This window comes from Anolis carolinensis, chromosome 3 (genome assembly GCF_035594765.1).
Source record: "Anolis carolinensis isolate JA03-04 chromosome 3, rAnoCar3.1.pri, whole genome shotgun sequence".
Classification (NCBI taxonomy): Eukaryota; Metazoa; Chordata; class Lepidosauria; order Squamata; family Dactyloidae; genus Anolis; species Anolis carolinensis.
The window spans coordinates 242,974,293-242,998,658 of NC_085843.1; the positions used below are offsets into that span (position 1 = coordinate 242,974,293).

The following is a 24,366-nucleotide window of genomic DNA, read 5'->3' on the forward strand; positions in this document are numbered from 1 at the left end:
TTGGTATGTGGCCCACCTCGAAGGATTGGTGTGTGTGTGTCCATTTTGTAGGCCAGAGAGATAGGCAGCCATTTTGTGGGTCTTATTTGCAGCAGAGCCTGGGGGAGGCGCCGTTGAGCATTTATTTGCAAAGGTGCTGTCTGATTGGTGGCATGCAAATAAGCAGGGAATGAGCCACCGGAGATGGGCGGAGCCAAAGTGGCAGTTAGACAGCTAGCTGAACATTCTTTTTCAGAGTTCAGTTAGCTGGGAGTAGTTAGTTCAATTGGCTCAGAGAGTGAGTTCAGGGAAGTTTTAAAGTGCAGTTTAGTCAGACTATGGAGTCTAGTTAAGAAGTGTAGGTTTTGAAAGTCAGTATATTAGGAGAAATATAGTAAAAGCCTTTTAGGAAAGAAAAGGCGGAGAAACTATATGGAATAAAGTTACACAGAAAGTAGTTTATAAGTAACATCTTCAGAAGAGAATAATCAAAAACCATTATTTTAACCACCAAGCATTTGTACTGTATATATACTGTATCACTGAAACTATCACGCTTATGTACCACAAGTGACAAATAAGCAAACAGTTATTGTTTAACCTTATTCAAGGTCTCTCTCTCTCTCCAAGTCCCAATGTAATAAAAGTAAGACTCCACAACATATAAAAGGTGGCAGCAATATATTTCGATTCTCTATATATTTTGGTGGCAGCATATTTTTGGTGTTCTTAAAATTTAATCCCCCATCCTCCCTCCACTATATTGGAAAATAGTAGCTGCTCTTCCACAGAGAAGGAACAGAAATCCAACTATTGCCAAATGGGAACTGGGAAGCTCTTTTTAAAATATATTTTCCACTTGTTCTTTTGCACGGTGTTCTTTAGAGCGGTTCAGCTTATTGAAATCTCTCCAGCCTAAACAAACACCTGAGTCAGAGTTTATTAGATTCTAAAGCCAGCAGCTCAAACAGACTTTACTTAGAAGTTTTAAATTAAGTCAAATAGTTGAAACGTGCAGTACAAACACAGGAAGAAAACTGCCGCCACCCCTAACTTTCTAGTCAAAATCATCAGCATGGTTTCTGAATCACAATTCTATGCATTTAACATTCATTGAAAAATACACAGAGACAGACAGAAAATGGTCATATCTAACAGCTGATAGCACATTAAGAAGATTGTTATTGGGGAGCTGGTCCTGGGCAGGCATCCATACTTTGGCCTTAGCTCTCAGATTTCTAGGTTTTTGCTCAGAGATGGTGATCTTGCTTTTAAGAGCTCTCTGTACCACTAAAACAGTGGCTGGACCTATTGTTGGGCTAAGTGAGACAGCTGATATCTAGAACATCATGAAAAGAAGCAATTTCTGTTACTCTACCTTCTGATTTAAAAGTATCAGCAGCTATTGCCTTCCTTTAAAGCTGGGGGAACTAATTCCAACTGGTGTTGCTTGTCATGCAAACAGGTAGGAAATAAAATCTGCTGGAAATGACTAAACAGTCATTTAAAGGACAGGAAACCCTTATTTCACTGCAACCCTACTATATACTCAAGCAAGCAATAATCAGGGAAAATAACTTGAGTGCTCCTTGCTCACTCACATCTATTTTCTCTCTCTCTCCTGTACACACACACACACACACACACACACACACATATATGGCAAGTACCAAGAAATAAGGAGCCCCTGATGGCACAGCAAGTTAAACCGATGAGCTGCTGAACTTGCTGACTGAAAGGTCAGCAGTCCGAATCTGGGGAGCAGGGTGAGCCCCCGCTATTAGCCCCCGCTTCTGCCAACCTAGCCATTCGAAAACATTTGAGTATTCCTTGCCTAAGAAAATCCTATGAAACTCATGAGGATGCCATAAAATGACAAACGGCGTGAAGGCACACGTTAATACACACAGACTATACTTAGAGGAAGGAAATGGTAAACCACTTCTGAGTATTCCTTGCCTAAGAAATTATATGAAATGACAAGGCACACACACATATATATACAGGTCTAATGCAGAATGTTAACATTCAAGTCAGATTGAAAAAGCACTCCCGGCAGCTGCTTTCCGTTTTCTGTCGCTGAGTCTGACCTTGATTTTTTTCCCCCAAAGGCTGGAATGTCTGGCTCAGGAACAGCTGGCCTTTATGTTGCTTGCCTTAACTTTAAGCCTCCTATAACCATTTCTTGGATCTTGATAATAAAAACTAACATCTTCGTAGAACAGTTATGATACATTCACTCTCTGTTGCTGGGGTGAGGGCAGGACTTGTGGACCTGTACAGAGGAGGGAGTTGCAGTGGATTCAACCTCAATGGGACACTTGTGAACTGACAAAGTCTTGTCCTCTTTGGCACTGCTCCATCCTACATCCAGTGAATCTTAAAAATCTTACACGGGTCATTTGACTCATAAGTAAGGTGGCAAGTACTCATCATTTCTAAAATTGCACGAGAAGGTTGGAAAATAAACCTGAGTCACAGTGTTGGTTTAGAATGACTGGAGAAGTACATCTTTAATTTCTGGAAATTTCCAAGAAGATGGAACATTTCTGCCCAAAACGGGTTAGGTCAATTCATGGGAGGTAAATTCATCCCCCGAAATTAACTTGGTGGGATTTATTCAAGGTTCCTTCAAAGACATAGAGGTACGCATGTAGTCTAACGAAGAGACCCCATAGGTCATTCAAACCAATCTCCTGCCAAGAAGCAGGAAAATCGCGTTCAAAGCATCCCCAAAAGATGGCCATCCAGTCTCTGTTAAAAAGCCTCCAAAAAAGGAGCCTCCACCACACTCTGGTGCAGAGAGTTCCACTGCTGAACAGCTCTCACCGTTAGGAAGTTCTTCCTAATGTTCAGGTGGAAACTCCTTTTCTGTAGGTTGAAGCTGTTATTCCGCATCCTAGTCTCCAGGGCAGGAGGAAACAAGCCTGCTCCCTCCTCCTTATGACTTCCCCTCACATCTTTATACATGGCTATCATGTCTCCTCTCAGCCTTCTCTTCTGCAGGCTAAACATGCCCAGCTCTTTAAGCCGCTCCTTGTAGGGCTTATTCTCCAGACCCTTGATCATTTTAGTTGCTCTTCTCTGGACACATTCCAACCTGCCAACATCTTCCTTCAATTGCAGTGCCCAGAATTGGACATAGTATTCCAGGTGTGGTCTGCCCAAGGCAGAATCAAGGGGTAGCGTGACTTCCCTGGATCTAGACACTAGATTCATGCAGGCCAAAATCCCATTGGCTTTTTTTAGCTGCTGCATCACATTGTTGACTCATGTTTAACTTGTTGTCCACGAGGACTCCAAGACCTTTTTCACACGTACTGCTCTCAAGCCAAGCGTCCCCCATTCTGTATCTTTGCATTTCAGTTTTTCTGCCTGAGTGGAGTATCTTGCATTTCTCCATGTTGAACTTCATTTTGTTCATTTTGGCACATCTCTCTAATCTGTCAAGATCGTTTTGAATTCTGCTCCTGTCTTCTGGAGTATTAGCTATCCCTCCCAATTTGGTGTTGTCTATAAACTTGATGATCTTGCCTTCTAACCCTTCATCTAAGTCATTAATAAAGATGTTGAACAGAACCGGGCCCAGGACAGAAGCCTGCTTATGGCACTCCACTCGTCACTTCTTTCCAGGATGAAGAAGACGCATTGGTGAGCACCCTTTGGGTTCATCACTTAATCAAGTACAGATCCACCTAACCATAGTTTTGCCTAGCCCACATTTGACTAGTTTGTTTGCCAGAAGGTAATGGGGGACCTTGTTGAAGGCTTCATGGAAATCCAGATACGCTACATCCAGGGCGGTCCCGTCATCGAAGAGAAATCCTGGGAATTGACATCATGACACTGTTACAAGACAGGTACATCACATAAGATGCAGAGGCACTTGTGTTTACTCAAAGGCTATGTCTATTTTGAGAGCAATATGCAAAAACTAAGATTTGTACATCTTCTTTCACAGATTTTTTCTGCATAGTGCCACATGGTTGTAATTCCTTCAAATGCAGGCTTATGTCCCACAAAAAATAGGCCAGCCCACAGAAATTCAGGGTTCCAAAAAATCCAAATTCCCCATTGCTAGAAAGGAAATGGAAGAGGCATCTTCAAGGACAGGGGAGCAGCTGTCATATGGAGTTGAGCATTTTTTTTAGAAAACATCAGGTGTTTTGCTTTTTTTTGTCAATAATTCCAGAAGTTATTTCCTGAAAGATCTCTCAATACCATTCTCCTGAACATTTTAATTGATTTTACTCAGGAGTAAGCCCCAATGTGTTCAGATGAACTTATTTTCCATGAGAATATAATGGTATGTCTCCATTCTTGCTGAGAAGAAACAGCTTCTCTGCTCATCCAACCCCGCATCAAAAGGGATTCTCTCCCATGTCAGGCACATTTTAACACACACACACACCATGTGCTGTCAAAGCCTCATTTTGATTGGCAAAGAGCAAGCAAGAAAGTAGACTAAAGCCTTTGCTACTTAAAAACATAAAAGTGCTAACAATTTTAAACTTTTCTTTAAAATCAAACACTAAACTTCAGTTTCTTTATAAAGTGAATTGCAGTCCTAGAGGGATTGTAGGTATCTCTTTTAATTATTAAGAATTAAGCTTACAAGTCAGAGGAGATTTTTAAAAGATTTAAATCAATTTTTACCATGTCAGAAAAGAATTGAGACTATACTGCAAGTTGCTTCTGGTGTGAGAGAATCGGCTGTCTGCGAGGACGTTGCCCAGGGGATGCCCAGATGTGTTACCATCCTGTGGGAGGTTTCTCTCATGTCCCTGCATGGGCAGCTGGGGCTGACAGATGGGGTATCTCAACTATTCGAACCGCTGACCTTCAAGTCTTCAGGTCAGCAGTTCAGCTGGCACAAGAGTTTAACTCATTGCGCCACTGTGGCTCCATTTAAATATGTCTGCAAGTCTTTACAAGGGAAAGGGCTCAGTAATGGAAGGTCAATATATCCATAACCCCCCTCTCTGTATCTATTTTGTTTACAGTATTTAATGTATTAAAGGAGCTCCTGGTGGCACAGCAGGTTAAACCACTGAGCTGTTGAACTTGCTAACCGAAAGGTCGGAGGTTCGAATCCAGGGAGCGGGGTGAGCTCCCTCTATTAGCTCCAGCTCCTGCCAATCTACCAGTTCAAAAACATGCCAATGTGAGTAGATCAATAGGTACCGCTCCGGCAGAAAGGTAACGGCACTCCATGCAGTCATGCTGGCCACATGACCTTGGAGGTGTCTACGGACAATGCCGGCTCTTCGGCTTAGAAATGGAAATGAGCACCAACCCCCAGAGTCGGATACAACTAGACCTAATGTCAGGGGAAAATCTTTACCTTTACTGAAGTATTTAAGTAAACCAAATGCTAGGACATTATACCTAGTTCATGAATGCTCAAGAAGCAAGCATGGTGCTATTATAGTCTCAAAATATACTTTAGAAAGTATAAAACCTAGAATCCATGAACTAGCAAAAGAATTCTGGAGTGGAAACCCATGGAGTAACTTTTCTAAAACTCTAACATGATAACACTTCTTGATACACAGACCCCAAAAGGGGCACATGGGGATGGCTAACTGGATCACATCAGTCAGATGTGTACTAAATGATCAAGCACTATATATACTATTGGGACAGCTCAATTACAATAAATGTCTTGGAGAGAAAAACAGTAACTGTAACTGAGCCCTTCCAGAAATACATTTAGTGTTGATAAATCATTAATTGCCTTAATAGGGGAGCCCTCCCAGGAAGAGAAAAGCTGCATGACATCTATCTTATGCATACTTAATAGTGAAGACAAGTACATACTGTACTCATTAAAAGGGTTGATGCGAGGAGGAATTTCTTGGCATCTTAATAGATTTTCTTTTATTTTTTAAATTAAAATATAGGGCTGTTGCTGTTTTAATGCAGTGGATTTTATGTTCTTATCGTTTTCGGGAAATGTACCTGTAATTAAAGAAAATTAATAACAACCTGCTGGCTAATATGGAGTCCCAATACTTTAAAAATAGTTTTGTGGTCCCCACCTTGATCACAAGCTAATTCCAGTTCTCTGGTTTTTGCTGCTGCTCTGAAGAGCAGGAGAAACTGAGGAGAAACTTAACTTGACAGCTAAAAGTGCCTTCAGTTTTAGAAACCAAAGAGACAAAGGAAAATTACATAAAAACTAAATAAAAGAGACTGGTCAGTAACTACAGGCAGACAACTTTCGAACTACCAGAAATATTGGACTAACTCCTAGAAGGCCAACTGTACAAGAATGTAGGAGTTGCCTTCCAAAATATCTGGAGAGTCAAAAGTTCCCAATTCCTCCTGTATGATACAGTCATTAGTTGGGAGGAGTGTGTAGCAACCCAGAGCTTGAAATCAAAGGGATTTCCCTAGTGAGAGTAAACTTCCCTCATCCACACTGCAGACCAGGTAGTTTCCACACCTGAAGAAAAGATCTGCGTTGCCACCGCCAGGAATGCATCCGTCACCACTGTTTCAGAGTGCAAAGAAATGTTCAGCTGTCGCGCTACGTTCCGGTAAAGGTTGGGCCTAATGTACTCCAGCTCATCACCTAAGAAAGTGAAACACAAGGGATGTTTAATAGTTTGGGTCTGACCTTTCAACCTGTATTTCAAGTAGGCAGACAACAAAATACAATTTTCTAAAAGCACTACAGTGTAATAAAGCAGAATGGTACAATCTTGATAAAGTCAAGTGAAAGCACACCAATTACAACAAGAATTGTGAGCCTGAGTAAAGTTTTAAACATTCTTAAGGTAAAGGTAAAGTTTTTCCTCTGACATTAAGTCTAGTCGTGTCCGACTCTGGGGGTTGGTGCTCAGCTTCATTTCTTAGCCGAAGAGTTGGCGCTGTCCGTAGACACCTCCAAGGTCATGTGGCCGGCATGACTGCATGGAGTGCCATTACCTTCCCTACCAACCGGGGACTCTAAGCAGAGCATCCCTCCGACATTCTTAAGCTATGCTTAAACATCAATAAAGGCTGGACCATTCAACTGACATCAGAGAGGATACTGAAAAGATAATGTGCCACTAATGGAAAATCACCTCCCCTAACAGTTCAATGTCAATATACTTCAAGATTCAACTCAAAGCCATGTGAAATAGATCTAATGCAAAATAAAGAGGATGTATGTTTGACGGCCATTGTACACTGATCTCTTCAGAGTGATGGCACTACTTCATATTGATAGATACTGCTCCTTAAGCTGTTATCAATGGTGTCACTAAGGACCTCATCCCATGAGTGCCAGGAAAGCAGGGGAAAGTGGAGACAACTGTCTGACCTCATTCCCCCCCGTCTTTCCCTGTCTTCTGGAATAGCCAGCCTTACCACACCTTTCCTATGCTTTCTCCTGCTTTTTGCCGCATGGATTCAGGTACAGTAGAGTCTCACTTATCCAACATTCTGGATTATCCAACGCATTTTTGTAGTCAATGTTTTCAATACAGCGTGATATTTTGGTGCTAAATTCGTAAATACAGTAATTACTACATAGCATTACTGTGTACTGAATTACTATTTCTGTCAAATTTGTTGTATAACATAATGTTTTGGTGCTTAATTTGTAAAATCATAACCTAATTTGATGTTTAATAGGTTTTTCCTTAATCTCTCCTTATTATCCAACATATTCGCTTATCCAACATTCTGCTGGCCTGTTTACGTTGGATAAGCGAGACTCTACTGTAATACCTTCTAAGCTATAAACAACTTCTAGGCTCCATTTTCATGCATTGCAGAAACGGAGCCCCACGAGAGTCCCATCAGACGTCCACCATAGAGTTTTAGCTGTTTTGTAGGAATATTGATATAGTACATATAAAATGTTTTATAGTTATAGTTATATCTTTTAAAAATGCCAGGGTATTTTTTAAAATAAAAAACCAAATACATTTCTATTGAAACACTGCACAAAAATTCTGTAAACATTCCTTTTGATGTCACCCTCTTTGATGATGTCACACAGTGAGATTCACACCTTCCTAGTGACGCCATTGGCTGTACACTGGCAACCATGTCTAGATTGAAGAGTGGGATGAAGGGTGTTCAAAATAATCAGTCATTACCAGGGCCGGCCGGAGATAATTTTTAATGGGAAGCGGGGGTGCTGAAAAGCGCCCCCGCCACCGGCCCCGCCTCCCGCGCCCTGGCCCCGCCTCCCACGCTGCGTGGGAGGCGGGGCCATGGCGATTAGTGAGGGGGCGGGGCCACAGTTGGCCCCGCCCCCGCCCAGCGTGCCCTGGCCCCGCCTCCCACGCTGCGTGGGAGGCGGGGCCAGGGCACGCTGGGCGGGGGGGGCGGGGCCAGAGTTGGCCCCGCCTCCCACGCTACTCCCACTCGCCCGTCTGGCCTTCCTAGCAGGCCAGAAAGCAGCGGAGGTCCCTCCAGGCCGCGATTGCGGCCTGGAGGGACCTCCGCTGCTTTCTGGCCTGGTAGGAAAGGCCAGACGGGCGAGCGGGAGTAGCGGAGGCGGAGCCAGCTCTGACGCCGCTCCCCCCCGCCCAGCGTGCCTTGGCCCTGCCTCGGGAGGCGGGGCCAAGGCACGCTGGGCGGGGGAGGAGCGGCGTCAGAGCTGGCTCCGCCTCCGCTACTCCCGCTCGCCCGTCTGGCCTTTCCTACCAGGCCAGAAAGCAGCGGAGGTCCCTCCAGGCCGCAATCGCGGCCTGGAGGGACCTCCGCTGCTTTCTGGCCTTCTAGGAAGGCCAGACGGGCGAGCGGGAGTAGCGTGGGAGGCGGAGCCAGCTCTGACGCCGCTCCCCCCCCGCCCAGCGTGCCTTGGCCCTGCCTCCCACGCAGCGTGGGAGGCGGGGCCAAGGCACGCTGGGCGGGGGGGGAGCGGCGTCAGAGCTGGCCCCGCCTCCCACGCTACTCCCGCTCGCCCGTCTGGCCTTTTCAAGCAGGCCAGACGGGCCAGGGCGCACTGGGCGGGAGGCGGGGCACCGTCAGGGCGGTGCCCCGCCTCCCGCCCAGCCTGACGGCGCCCCCCCGGGCCTGCGCCCGAGGCGGCGGCGTCAGCTGCCGCATGAGTGGGGCCGGCCCTGGTCATTACATTCTCTTCTCATACATGGTCCCAGGACCGCCAAAATGTTCTCAGAAAAATGCTTTTCCAAGGACTTTTGACAAGATTAGGAGTAATAGGATGGGTGGGTGCTTCCCATCCCTGAAAAGGTGTGGAAAACTTAGCTGTCTCAGTTCTCACTTTTGTGGGATACACCCTTCTTCAACTCTCTATTGAGCTGATATCAAAATAGAAAGCATACTTCATGCCTAAAGCCATTTATTTTGCATTAATATGGAGAGAAGTCAAGATCTTGAACAGTGCTTGTTTTGGTGCTTCTTCAAATCTGTTTGACTAATTTATGAGCAATTGCATCCATCTCCCACTGGTCTGCTCTCAGGGGTCTTCAAAATTGCTCTTGATTCCCTGACCTTCTTACATAAACATAGGTCAGAGGGAGGAAACTGTACTGCCAGCTCATTTTTACTACCACAGTGGACCACACCACTGCATTTTTGCCCCAAAAGTCTACCTCTGACTTGCACTTCTTTGCATTTCATCTAATTTTTGTCCCATTTTTGAGGCTGTGTGAGATGGGGGCGTATAAAAGGTGTACTGCCACCCAGTAATGACTATTTATTATTTCTGGGATGACTTGCATCCCTTTTAAAAGAAAGAGTTCTGAGGAGTTTGGAGATTATGGAGATTTGTGCTTGGAGGCCACAAAGTGAGGTTGTTGTTGTACGCAGCCTATGAGTAACACTTTTTTTCAACTGCCTTTTAACTGTGAGTCCCAATCCCAAATAGTATCCACTTAGCTCAACATTGGGGTCACAAAAATTGGCAAGAGCAAAAGTTTTCTGAATGCCACCCATATGCACAAGCCTGTTAGCAACAACATGCAGTGTTTACAATGGACTCTGCAGAAAATGCTTCAGCTGTATTTCATAAAAAATTCAGCTTCTTTAAAAAGCCTTGTAAATACAGATTTATTATCAAGAAATGTTTGATTTTATACCTATTTTATATACTTATATACTCAGGTGGAATATGGTCACAAGTGGGAAAAATTTGAGAAGACCTGGTATAAAGCAAGGGTAGAAATCATGCTGCTTTCTAGATGTTATTATAAAAGAAAATGGGTTCCCTGGAACTACAAAGACAAGTACCCACTCTTATAGTAATACAGATTTTTTTAAATGTCATTAAACCTATATTTAGTTCAATGCATCAATATGAATACAAATACAAAAAAAAGCATTGCTATACAATAAAACAAAGGACTGTTACATTCACAGTAAAAATAATATTTTTCTCTCAAAAGATGAATCTTCTCGTAAACTATCATTGTTCTTTACTGGGAAGTAGTAGACTCCAAATTCACAAATTGACTCCTCTTCTTATATATAATTGTTTTTATTTCTTTACAATGAATAATAGACTCCAAAACCACAACCGGTTTCAACTCGAGAGTCTTCATCTGGTGGAATGTAGCTTATTATTTAAGTTGCTTTTCTGAGTTTTTTCAATAGGGATCCTATAGGGAATATATATAGTGGCTAAAAGTTATTTACAATACACATAGTTACATGAGACATACAAGATACATAACAAAGATAATGTAAAAAATTATATTATCAGATGTTGTCAGGTTATAATTCCCAACACTAGTTGCCCTATTGTCCAGGGTTGGTGGTGCATCATTCCCACGCATGGTATAGAGGAAAGCTATCACACATCAAGAGCCATGCCTAGCTTTCCATCTACATTTGGGAGTGTGGGATCTGTGTGAACATACGATGCTGGGAAGTGGCCAGAACTTTAAGCCTTTTTTGCCATGAGAAAACACTCAAAGGGAAGCCTCGAGAGACATGAAGCTCACAGAAATCTCCAGTAGCTTTGCAAGGGTCATGGGAAGGACTGTAGTTAAGCTGCAGAACATATGCCTGAATACAAACGCTGTCAGACTCAATCTCTAGCGTGTCCAGACAGAGTTAGAGGAGACTGAGTGAAATCAAAGGGAGGCAATGTCAGTATGTGAAATCCAGCCATCAACCAGAAGTGTGGAAGGACAAATTCTCAAGTCCCCCAACCAGCATATTTATCATTTTGGAGATTTTGGGTTGTGGTGCTTCATGTGCTTCATATACATTTCCTTGTGCTGAATTGTGCATCTTTTCAATTTATTTGCTTACTTTTTAGATACAGCTTTTGGGGGAGTTATTGTATTGTTATACAGTAGAGTCTCACTTATCCAACATAAAAAGGCCAGCAGAACGTTGGATAAGTGAAAACATTGGATACTAAAGAAGGATTAAGGAAAAGCCTATTAAACGTTATGATTTTACAAATTAAGCACCAAAAATATCATGTTTTATAACAAATCGACAGAAAAAGCAGTTCAATACATGGTAACATTATGTAGTAGTTATTGTATTTATGAATTTAGCACCAAAACCTCGCAATATATTGAAAGCATTGACTAAAAAAAATTGGCTACTAGCAAATTGACTACAAATAAAGATAGAATTGTATTAAATGAACTTTCAGTAGCAATATTGTCGGAAATTAAATCCATAAAAAGTTCAATCTTTGCTGCCTAGAGAAACAGCTGTGGATCGGGGCGAGAAGCAAATTGCTTTGGATAATCCAGAATGTTGGATAAGCGAATGTTGGATAAGTGAGACTCTACTGTACGTACATTTTTCTTAACATTATGAAAAATAGACACATCGTAGCCTCCCTTGTGGATGCATTGATACACACACACTAACACTGTGATGATAAGATGTGAAAAGTTACATTTATTAATCCTATCCAGTCTCATTGAATCTCTGAGATTAATAAAAGACTGCCTTAATTAATCTCATCTACCTTCAAGCAGTCTGACTTTAGTCAATATTGTTTAAATGGTTGAAATACCAGACTGGCGTTTTGGGTGTTGTTTTGTTTTTTTGAGGATCCTGCAAGGAAAACATTTGACCCTCAGAAGGGCTGAATTGTTCCATGTGATTTGATTTTTTTTACAAAAAGCAGAAAGGAAATATGCTGTATACATGCAGAGGCCTGATAAGAAGGAATATTACCCATTTGCAAGCGGGGGTAGGCTCTCTAACTACAGAGCATGTAGCATTTCTTATGAGAAAATGCAGGGAACGGAGGAAGCCAAGGATAATTGCTTCCAAGTAGAAAAGCACATTTGGAGTAAAGACGAAATAGTGGATAGCACAAGCTGTATATTGTTTAGAGAGCCAGTGTGATTGGAATGTAGCACTGCGGCCCCATCTGCACTGTCATATAGTTCAGTTTCATAATATAGTTTAACTGCATTGAGCTGCATTATGTGGCAATGTAGACTGATATAATGTGGTTCAATGCCGTTATAATGCCATATAAAGGTAAAGGTTTGACATTAAGTCTAGTTGTGTCCGACTCTGGGGGTTGGTGCTCATCTCCATTTGTAAGACGAAGAGCAGGCATTGTCTGTAGACGCCTCCAAGGTCATGTGGCTGGCATGACTGCATGGAGCACTGTAACCCCACCAGAGCGGTACCTATTGATCTACTCACATTTGCATGCTTTCAAACTGCTAAATTGGCAGAAGCTGGGGCTAACAGTGAGAGCTCACCCCGCTCCCCAGATTCGAACCACCGACCTTTTGGTCAGCAAGTTCAGCGGTTTAACCCGCTTCGCCACTGGGTACTCCCAATCTATATATATAAAAGAGTGGTGGCATCACGGCAATTCACAAAACAACAAAAGTACAGGCCCCCCAACCTCAAAATTTGACAACACAACCGATCATCCACGCCTCAAGGTTGATACAACAAAAAGAAAAGAAAAATAAAGTCCTAATTAGAGGGAGAGCAATAATTTTTTTTATCCAATTGCTGCCAGTTTAGAGGGCTAATCTCTGCCCACTTGGTTGCCTAGCAACCAAGGGACAGCCAGGTTTCAGTTAGGGGACAGGCAGATTTAGGCCTCACTTAGGCTTCTTCCACAGATTATCTAATTTGCACTGGATTATATGGCAGTGTAGACTCAAGGCCCTTCCACACAGCTATATAACCCATTTATAATCTTATATTATCTGCTTTGCACTGGATTATCTTGACTCCACACTGCCATATAATCCACTTCAGTGTGCATTTTATACAGCTGTGAAGAAGGGGCCTCAGATAATCCAGTTCTGAGCAGATAATATAAGATTAGAAATATACAGTAGAGTCTCACTTATCCAACGTAAACAGGCCGGCAGGATAAGTGAATATGTTGGATAATAAGAAGGGATTCAGGAAAAGCCAATTAAACATCAAATTAGGTAATCGTTATACAAATTAAGCACCAAAACGTCATATTATACAACAAATTTGACAGAAAAAGTAGTTCCATGCGCAGTAATGCTATGTAGTATTTACAGTAGAGTCTCACTTATCCAACACTCGCTTATCCAACGTTCTGGATTATCCAACGCATTTTTGTAGTCAATGCTTTCAATATATCGTGATATTTTGGTGCTAAATTCATAAATACAGTAATTACTATATAGCATTACTGTGTACTGAACTACTTTTTCTGACAAATTTGTTGTCTAACATGATGTTTTGGTGCTTAATTTGTAAAATCATAACTTAATTTGATGTTTAATAGGGTTATCCTTAATTCCTCATTATCCAACATATTCGCTTATCCAACGTTCTGCCGGCCCGTTTATGTTGGATAAGTGAGACTCTACTGTACTGTATTTACAAATTTACTACTAAAATATCACAATGAGTTTAAAACACTGACTACAAAAACATTGATTATGAAAAGGCAGACTGCGTTGGATAATCCAGAACATTGTATAAGCGAATGTTGGATAAGTGAGATTCTTCTTTAATATGAAATAATTACTGGGATAGAATAATGCAGAACAATATAATCTCTAAAACTAGGACAGTAAATAAACAGGGGAATTCCACACAGGAAACAATCAGGGCCAGCTAACACCTCCCAACAAAGTATTCCCATCATCAAAGTCTGGCAAATCCTGTTTTCTCAGGGCCACAGACAGTAGAAGCACATAAAAGATCGCAAACAACATCACTCTGAAAACAAGGGTATTCCAGACAGGAAACAATCAGGGCCAGCTAACACCTCCCAACAAAGTATTCCCATCATCAAAGTCTGGAAAATCCTCTGTTTTCTCAGGGCCACAGACAGTAGAAGCACATAAAATATCGCAAACAACACCACTCTGAAAACAAGGGAATTCCAGACAGGAAACAATCAGGGCCAGCTAACACCTCTCAACAAAAAATTCACTCAGGGAGGAAACAGCCAGGCTTTAAAGCTGCAAGGCCATTACATCCTAATCATTTTTCCTAATTGCAGCATTCATACTTGCCTCCAACAAACAAAAAAAACCAATCAGAAATATTGTATATTCACAACCTTTAGGAAATAATATCCCCTGATGGCGCAGCGTGTTAAAGCGCTGAGCTGCTGAACTTCTGGACCGAAAGCCCACAGGTTTGAATTGGGGGAGCGGAGAGAGCCCCCACTGTTAGCCCCAGCTTCTGCCAACCCAGAAGTTCGAAAACATGCAAATGTGAGTGCATCAATAGGTACTGCTCCGGCGGGAAGGTAACGCCGCTCCATGCAGTCATCCCACATGACTTTGGAGGAGTCTACGGACAACGCCGGCTCTTTGACTTAGAAATGGAGATGAGCACCAACCTCCAGAGTAAGAAACGACTGGACTTAATGTCTGGGGAAAACCTTTACCCTTTACCTTAACTACCACCAATTCCTCAATACTTTATTTCCCATACCACCAGACTTCGCCACAGCAACGCGTGGCCGGGCACAGCTAGTACCATATAATGCATTATACAACTGGTTTTTATGGCAGCGTAGATGGGGCGTGGGACTTTGAAGATACAGACTATAGAACATACGTAGCCATGAAACTCACTGAGGGCTCTTCCACACAGCCATATAACCCAGAATATCAAGGCAGATATCTGAGTCCATACTGCCATATAATCCAGTTCAATGTGGATTTTATACAGCTGTGTGGAAGGGGGCTGAGCTATCTTGAGGCAGTCGCACTGTTTCAGCCTGATTTACTTCAGTGGATTCTTGTAAGATTAGACTAGGAAAGTGATGTACATCACTGTTAATTAACTTGAGGAAAGGAAATTATATATGTAACAAACAATCTCAAAATGCATGGCTGTTTGTTGTACATCAACATTGTGAATGCCTAACTTTGCTCGAAGGTGAGTCACACAGTCCATACTCTCAACCACAAAGATGCTCAATTCAAATTATGGCACAATGCTCGAGGAACTGTCCTGGTTTTTCAAGTATTTTTTAATCTTTACTGCGGATTTTTCAAAGCATTAAATCTCCCCTCCCTCTTCTTTCTATCTATTCATGTAAAGATTAATATGACAAACTTGCTTAAGGGCACTCTTCTGCATCAGTTCACACCACGAGACAGGACTGAAAAAAACTGAATGCATAGAAGACTCATGAGATCATTCCCAACAAAAATGCCTTTTAGTCAAGGAAAATCTGAAATGGTTTTGCCCCGTATAAGTCATGTATACATGCATGGGTCTGAGCTACTGGCTAATGACTAGAAAAAGCTCTTGGGGTTGTTGTGGATTGATCCCTGAAAAACTCAACCCAGTGTACTATTGCTGTGAAAAGGAAGAATGACATACAAGAGACCATTAGAAAAGAGTCTAAACCAGATACGGGCAAACTTTGGCCCTCCAGATGTTTTGGACTTCAACTCCCACCATTCCTAACAGCCTCGGGCCCCTTCAGGGAATAGAAATTACCTCGCAGTTTATCGTGATTGTTGTGTGTTATGTGCCTTCAAAGTTGATGCTGACCTAAAGTGAGCCTCTCCCGTTTGGTAAAAAGCATGACCTGTTAAAAGAGTGTCATAACCTTTTGGGAAAAGACATTAATAACCTTTTGGACACATAACCTTTTTGGAAAGCTTGACTTCCAGAGAAGAGCTAAAAACTCATTTGAGTGAATCTTCTCTTTAGAGGTAATAATTATCCATGCAAGGCAAATGTCTTCAGTTATTAGACTAAACCTATTGTCTCTAATCTGTTAGAAACAGAGATATGCCAATGCACAAAAAACAGCAGAATTTCAGAAGTATTATTTCAGTTGCGCAAAAAAAAAATCTACTCTCCTTTAAAACATCTTGGTTTAGATCATGCTCCCAAGAGACAAAATAAAGTAGCCTTTGTTAAAATAACAGTTGGTTTACTCACAAACTTCATGCATTCTGCATACAGGTATATTTATTGCTTATCAGTCCAGTTACAAGTAGATTTGAAGTAGTTTATCTGAGAAAATAACACAGAGCATCTTTCTTAGAATCAACAGTCCAAAGTCTAAAGCATCTCTGAGTCTAATAGTAAATACAGTCTGAGATTCTAATAGCATCTGTACTCTAAAATGGAGTCTCAGGTCTGAAAAGTCCCAGATCTGTGTTACATGGTCTGCAGCCTTTCCTACAACATAGAGTTAAGGTAAAACTGTGTACCAATACATAAATACACAATACAATAAGTAAAGCTTTTCCCCTGACATTAATTCTAGTCGTGTCCGATTCTGGGGCTTGGTGCTCATCTCCATTTCTAAGACGAAGAGCCAGCATTGTCTGTAGACACCTCAAAGGTCATGTGGCCGACATGCCTGCATGGAGTGCCGTTACCTTCCAACTGGAATGGTACCTATTGATCTATTCACATGTGCATGCTTTCAAACTGCTAGGTTGGCAGAAGCTGGGGCTAACAGCGGATTCGAACCACCAACCTTTCGGTCAGCAAGTTCAGCAGCTCAGTGGTTTAACCCTTAAGATCATCAGGTGAGGCCCTGCTCGCGGTCCCGTCAGCCTCACAGGTGCGGCTGGCGGGGACGAGAGACAGGGCCTTTTCAGTAGTGGCTCCCCACCTATGGAACGCCCTCCCCAGTGAAGTCAGGCAGGCTCCCTCCCTCCTATCCTTCCGTAGGAAGGTTAAAACTTGGTTGTGGGGCCAGGTCTTCGAATAACAATTAGCAGCGCTAATTATTATTATGCTGGAACTCAATTGACAGGCCCACCTGTATTTTATAATGTGTTTTATAAATGTCTGGTGTAAGTTAATAATTTTTAACTGTTTTATAGTGCATTGTACAATTTTTATACATGTGTTTTATTGTAAGCCGCCCTGAGTCCCCTGTTGGGTGAGAAGGGCGGGATATAAATATTGTAATAAATAAATATAAATAAATAACTTGCTGCGCCACCGGAGGCTCCTATACAATACAGTAAGCAATCTGAATTATATACATAACAAATATCTAGTATTGGAGGCTTGTATAAGGTTGCTATTTCCAACAGTCCCAGGGGATTTTTGGTATTGCTTACTTATAAGTGACTTGCCCCTGCCTTGCTCTCAGGCTGAGAGAGTATCGCTTGTCCAAGGTCATCCAGTGGGTTCCTGAGCAGAAATTTGATGCCTGGCCTCCTGGACTTTTAGTCCAGCTCTCCAACTAGGTTCCCAGTTTATAACTATAGCTTATAAAACTTGCTGCTGCAAGATGTAATGAAAGTGGTCATGTTCATGAAAGACAAATGCCATTACTGCTTATCAAGATTGCTATCTGATAAGTACCGACAGGGTCAGAGACAATATCACATGAAAACAACCATAACAAGAGAGTTTACTTCTGGGCTTTCCAAGCAACATCTAGTTGACCACTATGGGACAAACAGTATGCTGGAACTTGATTAGGTCTGCTCTGGAAGGGCTTTTCTAATACCTAATATATGCTGGATATATTAGGATACTCTTCTCAATATAGATTTAGTGTTTCTCCCTTCCAAAGAGCAGCTGATGCTAGGAGGTGCTTTTCTTTGACAGAGTTTGTCCTTCACCTACTTATTTATCCACCTCAGCCCTGGAATGCATCCACATAACTGCCTTTCTACTAACTAATAATAAAAACATTCAAAAATGTGAATCCGATGATACCAAGCCTACTGAAGTAACTTTGGTGGATTTAAGTGCTTGCGGATCATACTTGACTCCAGGCACGTCAGGTGTTTCCCAACCACTCTCCCTGAGGTTAAACAGGCCTGACTTGTTGCACCAGTTGAAAGGGGCTACAAAAACTTTGTTTTGTGACACATATTGAGAAACAGGAGACATACCAAAAATACCCCCAAACAAACCCAAACCGAGTTTATAAAGGAGAAAAAAACAGCATTCCTAATTTAGTCATTCCTTTATTTCAAGGGATAGGCTGCATGCATCCTCCTACATTGTTTTGACAGTTGTAATAATCCCCCCACATTTCCTTCCATTTTGTTGCCATACCATGAAAGTGAAGAGTATAGAAGCTACACTATCCATCATTGAGTAAGGCATTCTGCTTTAAAACAATGCATTCAGGAAATATTTATCACTTTATTATGAAGCCAATCAGCACTTACATATTAGATTTAAAAACTAGGCTCCACATACAACTTGTTTTAAAGCAAAACTGTCTTCATTGAAAGGTTTTATGCTACCATTAAGTTTCAGCAACGCAGAAACCCAGCATGATGTGTGGCCCCGGACCACGAAGTGATAAAGTGTTCTTCAGAAATGGTAATGAGCCTAAAATGAGGGATCAGGGAAGATGCAGAAGATTCCAATGGTTAATTTTTGTGTGTGTCAGGAGCGACTTGAGAAGCTGCAAGTTGCTTGTGGTGTGAGAGAATTGGCCATCTGCAAGGACGTTACCCAGGGTACAGCCAAATGTTTTACCAAACCGTGGTAGGCTTCTCATGTCCCCGCATGGGAAGCTGAAGCTGACAGACGGGAGCTCACCCCGCTCCACGGATTCAAACCGCTGACCTGTTGGTCGGCAGTCCTGCTAGCACAAGGGTTTAATCCATTGCACCACTGGGGGCTCCAATGGTTAAATCAGGTATTGAGATGCTGTTGACTTCAGTCTCTAGACTGAGACTGCAGACAAACCTGTTAGTAGTATACACAGTGATAAGTTAACCCTACATTTGTGTATGTTTATTTTGTATTTATACTGTATTTACTGAAATCTAATGCTCATCTTTTTTGGCCAAATGACCTTGACAAAACTGGAACGCGCATTAGATTTTCGTCATACGGTAATCTTAGTGCTGAGCCAAAGTAAAAGGGGAAGCTGCTTCAGGAGCTGCACTTGGAGCTCCTCTTTGAGGGACGTCATATCTAATTAAATGGCCAGGACTCAATGCTATGCAATCCTGGGATTTGTAGTTTGGTGAGGCATGTAGAATGATAAACACTGCAGTTACTATTACATTGCTCCATTGCAGTCACTAGCAGGAGATCTGATTACATATAGCAATCCATGTTGGTCTTAGTGTTGTGTGTCTTTGTTTTCAACTTAAGGTATAGGTTTCCCCTGACGTTAAGTCGTCTTGGCGACTCTGGGGCTTGGTGCTCATCTCCATTTCTAAGCCGAAGAGCCGGCGTTGTCTATAGACATCTCCAGGTCATGTGGCCGGCATGACTGCATGGAGCGCCGTTACCTTCCCACCGGAGCGGTACCTATTGAGAAACATTGGCATGTTTTCGAACTGCTAGTTTGGCAGGAGCTGGGGCTAACAGTGGGCGCTCATTCCGCTTCCAGGATTTGAACCTGGGACCTTTTGGTCCGCAAATTCTGCAGCTCAGCGTTTTAACACACTGTGCCACGAGGGGCCCCTGTTTTCAACTTAAGGGGATCTTATCACGGGGTGTTATTGGCAAGATTTATTAAGGGTGGTGGTGGCAGTTATTGCCTTCTTTTAAGGCTGGAAGAATGTGACTTGTCTAAGGTCACAGTGAGTTTCCATAGTGGAGCAGGGAAGTCTCAAGAATGCTTCTCCAACCATTACACCACCCTGACTCTCAGAAATCCATACTAAGATTAAGAAAAAATGATTTAAATAATACAATATAATGTAATATAATGCATTTATTACCCGCCTCTCCTTGCGGATCTATATAAAGTTATTTATGATTAGAGACAGAAGGAAGAAAATGAGGCCTGTCTCTTGGAAGATTTCTGTGGTGGTTTTATCATTAAACAGCATTGCTTAGATAGTTGCAATAATATGGAATTTTATTAGCCAAACCCTGATCAATAAAGTAACAGTTGTCAAAGAGACACCTTTAAGGTTCACACCAGCACTTGCTAGCCCTTTGAAACAATTGCCACCCAAGATCATAGCAAAATCTTGACCAGGAGATGAGATGCGAAGGGGGGGGACAACAAAATAGCTAGGAGTAATAAAAGCAAACTGAGAATGAAGAAAGGAGATGGTGGAGGAGAAAACAATAATCCTATAGGACAAGAACAGTAGGAGTGTAATAAAACCACCCAAATAAGAAAGAATTCAAATCTTAAGAAGGCTGAAGGCAAGGGAAAATCTAATTACAATGAATGTAGCTCAGATTATGAGAGTCCTTGGGGAATTGGAGGGGCTTTGGATCTTGGGTAAAGGTTTTCCCCTGACATTAAGTCTGGTCGTGTCCAACTCTGGGGGTTGGTGCTCATCTCCATGTCCGTAGACACCTCCAAGGTCATGTGGCCAGCATGACTGCATGGAGCACCATTACTTTCCCGTCAGAGCAGGACCTATTTATCTACTCAAATTTGAATGTTTTTTGAACTGCTAGGTTGGCAGAAGCTGGGGCTAACAACAGGAGCTCACCCTGCTTCCCGGATTCAACCTGCCAACCTTTTGGTCAGCAAATTCAGCAGCTCAGCAGTTTAACCCACTGCGCCATCGGGGGCTTTGGATCTACTGGATCAAAACCATCTGTACCCCTTCCTTGCAATAAAAGCATGTTGTTGGGATTAATACCATGTACTATTGACAAGACAAGACCATGCAGAAATTTTCCAAGAGCAAAACTGTGTCACCAATCAGAGCACACAAATCCAACATCAGCAGAGATGAATCAGTGCTAAGAAAAGTTACTTGTTTTGGACTAAGACTTCTAGAATAACTAATAAAGTACAGCCAATGAAGAGTTCTGGTAACGTTTTTAAGATAGAATTGCAAAGGACCTCCACATGCACATATATCCCATGACCCAAGATGAGAATTGTTCTGTCTCTGGCAGTTTTGCACTTACCTAATCTGAGAAGTATGTTGGATACCTCTGCTAACTTGCCCCCGGGAACAGGCACGCTGTGTTCAGGCTTGTTCCAGCCAATGCCAGCCCGTATGAGCCGGGAGTGGATGAAGTCTCTGCACAGCACTTTGGCCTGAGACACAAGCTCCTTGTCGGTGGGTGTCCGGTCAAACACTTCCATCACTTCTGCAGCGAAGACAGAGGAGCGGCGCAGTACATCCATCTTCATCACCTGATTCCCAACATGGAGGGTGGGGCTGGCATGAGGAATTCCTTGGCGGAGATGCCTTCAGCGGAACCGAACTGACAGCTGGAGAGTGAATCACTGTGATTTCAGTTCAGTGCCTCCCTGGATGCAGATGCTGTTCTTGGCTACCTAGTTTAATAAGAAGACCAAGGAAATTAATAAATTAAGAGTGGGGAGATTTATATCTAATCTTCATTACTTATTAACAGCAGTTGATGCCAACTTTAGAAGTTATCGTTTTCTTTTATTGCAGAAAGTGGCTTACAGCAAGTTCCTAGCCTGCATTACTCAAAGTCAGTCTTCTCTCTGTTCCCCAGGGCTTAATTTGCCATAAGCATAATGAGAATTACAGCATTACTGCCTCTTATTTATTTATTTGCAATATTTATATTCTGCTCTTCTCGCCCCGAAGGGGGCTCAGGACGGATCACAACACACATATACATGGCAAACATTCAATGCCATTAGACATACAACATGGCTCGGACTGTGGCACAGGCTGGAGAGCAGCTGCAATGAATCACTGCAATGAATCACTCTGACCAGCAGGTCATGAGTTTGAGGCCCGCTCGGAGCCATGTTTGTCTTGTCTTAGTTCTATGTTAAAAGGCATTGAATGTTTGCCTATATGTGTAATGTGATCCGCCCTGAGTCCCCTTCGGGGTAAAAAGGGTGGAATATAAATGCTGTAAATAAATAAATAATAAATATATAGACGGACACAGAGGCAACACAGAGACAGACACTCTTGCCAAAACAAAAGAAAAATCAGAAACACAACTAAATACCCCAGAACTCAAATCACACCTATTCAGAACATCCTGCAAAAACAATCAGGGATGTCAACAGACATTCCCAGACTCTAAACTCTCTGTCTTCCAGGCCCTTTTAAGAATAAGCAAGAAGGTGAATACATTTTCATGAGACCAAGCAATAAGAATGGGGAAGTTGCATTGAGAGCCAGCCACTCTGATCAAGTTTTCTGCAACGCAAGCACAAAGGAACATCAAAATCAGGCAACAGTAACACCAGCAAGAAATGCACAAATCAAATCACATTGCCCATTCAGCCCAAAGGAATGCAGTTTGACACCGCTGTCACTGCCATGACCCAATGCTGGAGAATCACAAGAGTTGTGGTTTTACAAGGTCTTTAACCTTCTCTGCCAATGAGTGCTGATTCCTACCGAAATGACAACTCCCACGATTCCATAGCATTGAGCCACGGTAATTCAAGTGATGTCAAACTGCATTAATTCTGTAATGTAGATTCATCCTAAGAAGTAGGGATCTCACTGTGCTTTATCTATGCAGCATCTTCACAAAACCTGCTTTATTGACAAAAAAAAATCACACCAGATTTCAGTATGCTGTGCTGGGGAAAAGGCCGATCCCAAAGCTTTTCTGCTTGGTGCCAAAGAGACAGCGAGTCCCTGGCCTTCCCTAAAAGAAGCAAGTTATTATTCCTCCAGCTTTTTCTCAAATATTAGGTAAAGTAAAGTTAAAGCTTTCACCTCGACATTAAGTCTAGTCGTGTCCGACTCTGGGGGTTGGTGATCATCTCCATTTCTAAGCTGAAGAGCCAGCATTGTCTGTAGATGCCTCCAAGGTCATGGGGCCGGCATGATTGCATGGAGCATTGTTACCTTCCCACCGGAACAGCACCTATTGATGTACTTGCTACCTTCCCACCAGAATGGCACCTATTTATCTACTCACATTTGCATGTTTTTGAACTGCTAGGTTGGCAGAAGCTGGGGCTAACAACGGGAGCTCACCCACTCCCTGGATTTGAACCGCCCACCTTTTGGTTAGGAAGTTCAGCAGCTCAGCGGTTTAACCCGCTCTGCCACAGGGGACTCTCAAATATTATTCCTTGAAAAAATCACAATACAGTCTCTCTCATCACTCCCAGCACTGAGATGTAATTCACTTAGCAGACCCTCAAGTATTCAAAAGAAAACAACCTGTGGAACCTGAGATGCCGGTTCAGAGGAAAGCAATGGGGAAGAGCATGAAGTCTCAGACCCAGTCCCTGGCAGCCCCAGTTTAAATATGCGGACCAGACAGACCCCTGCTTGAACCTTCAGAGAGCCAGTTAAGACGGGACTAGGCAGGAGAGGCAAAAAGAATCTGACAAAGAACAAGATAATATCAGTTGCAGTATGCCACATCATAGGCCTCTTCGACACTGCTATATACAGTAATTCAGATTTTCAAAGCAGAAAATCCACTTTATCTGGGTTTGTGTGAGTTTTCATGACTCCTGCAGAGGTGAGAGGTGCTAGTGTATGTTCAGCAAAGGACAAGAGGGATCCTCTCACCTCTGCAGGAGTCTACGGTATACCATGCAGCTATAGACAAGTCTACATAGGGACCACCAAACGCAGCATTGCCCAGACACAAAACAAGGAACTTGAAAGGCACTGCAGACAAACTCAACCAGAGAAGTCAGCCATACCAGAGTACCTGGTGAACCAACCTGGACACAGCATATTATTGGAGAACACAGAAATGCTGGACCACTCTTACAACCACCATGTCAGACTACACAGAGAAGCCACTGAAATCCACAAACATGTGGACAATTTCAACAGAAAGGAGGAAACCAAGAAAGTGAACAGAATCTGGTTACCAGAATTAAAATCAGAACAGTAAATAAGAAACAACACTCTGAAAACAGAGGAATTCCAGACATGAATCAATCAGGGGCAGAAAAAAACTCCGAACAAAGGATTCCCCCAGGCAGGAAGAAGCCAGGGCATGAACCTGGCAAGGCCATTAAGGCTAATCAAGGTGACTAATTACAACATTCACACTGGCCTCCAACAGACAAGAATTCTTTCTCCCACCCTTCCACAGATATTTAAACCTTCCTTGCTGAGTTTTTCCAATATACCTCACAATCTCCGAGGATGCTTGCCATAGATGTGGGTGAAA

General features: G+C 42.6%; 1 protein-coding gene across 1 annotated transcript in view; it reads right to left on the minus strand.

Annotated features, from left to right (window-relative positions):
* Window positions 1-24,366, minus strand: part of bok (BCL2 family apoptosis regulator BOK) — a 30,287-nt gene that overhangs the window by 5,411 nt on the left and 510 nt on the right. The window contains exons 2-3 of the mRNA XM_003218318.4: window positions 21,181-21,556; window positions 6,428-6,556 (exon numbers count right to left, since the gene is read on the minus strand). Of these exons, the coding sequence (XP_003218366.1) occupies window positions 6,428-6,556; window positions 21,181-21,409 (358 nt within the window). The 5' untranslated portion in view covers window positions 21,410-21,556. The remainder of the gene's footprint in view (window positions 1-6,427; window positions 6,557-21,180; window positions 21,557-24,366) is intronic.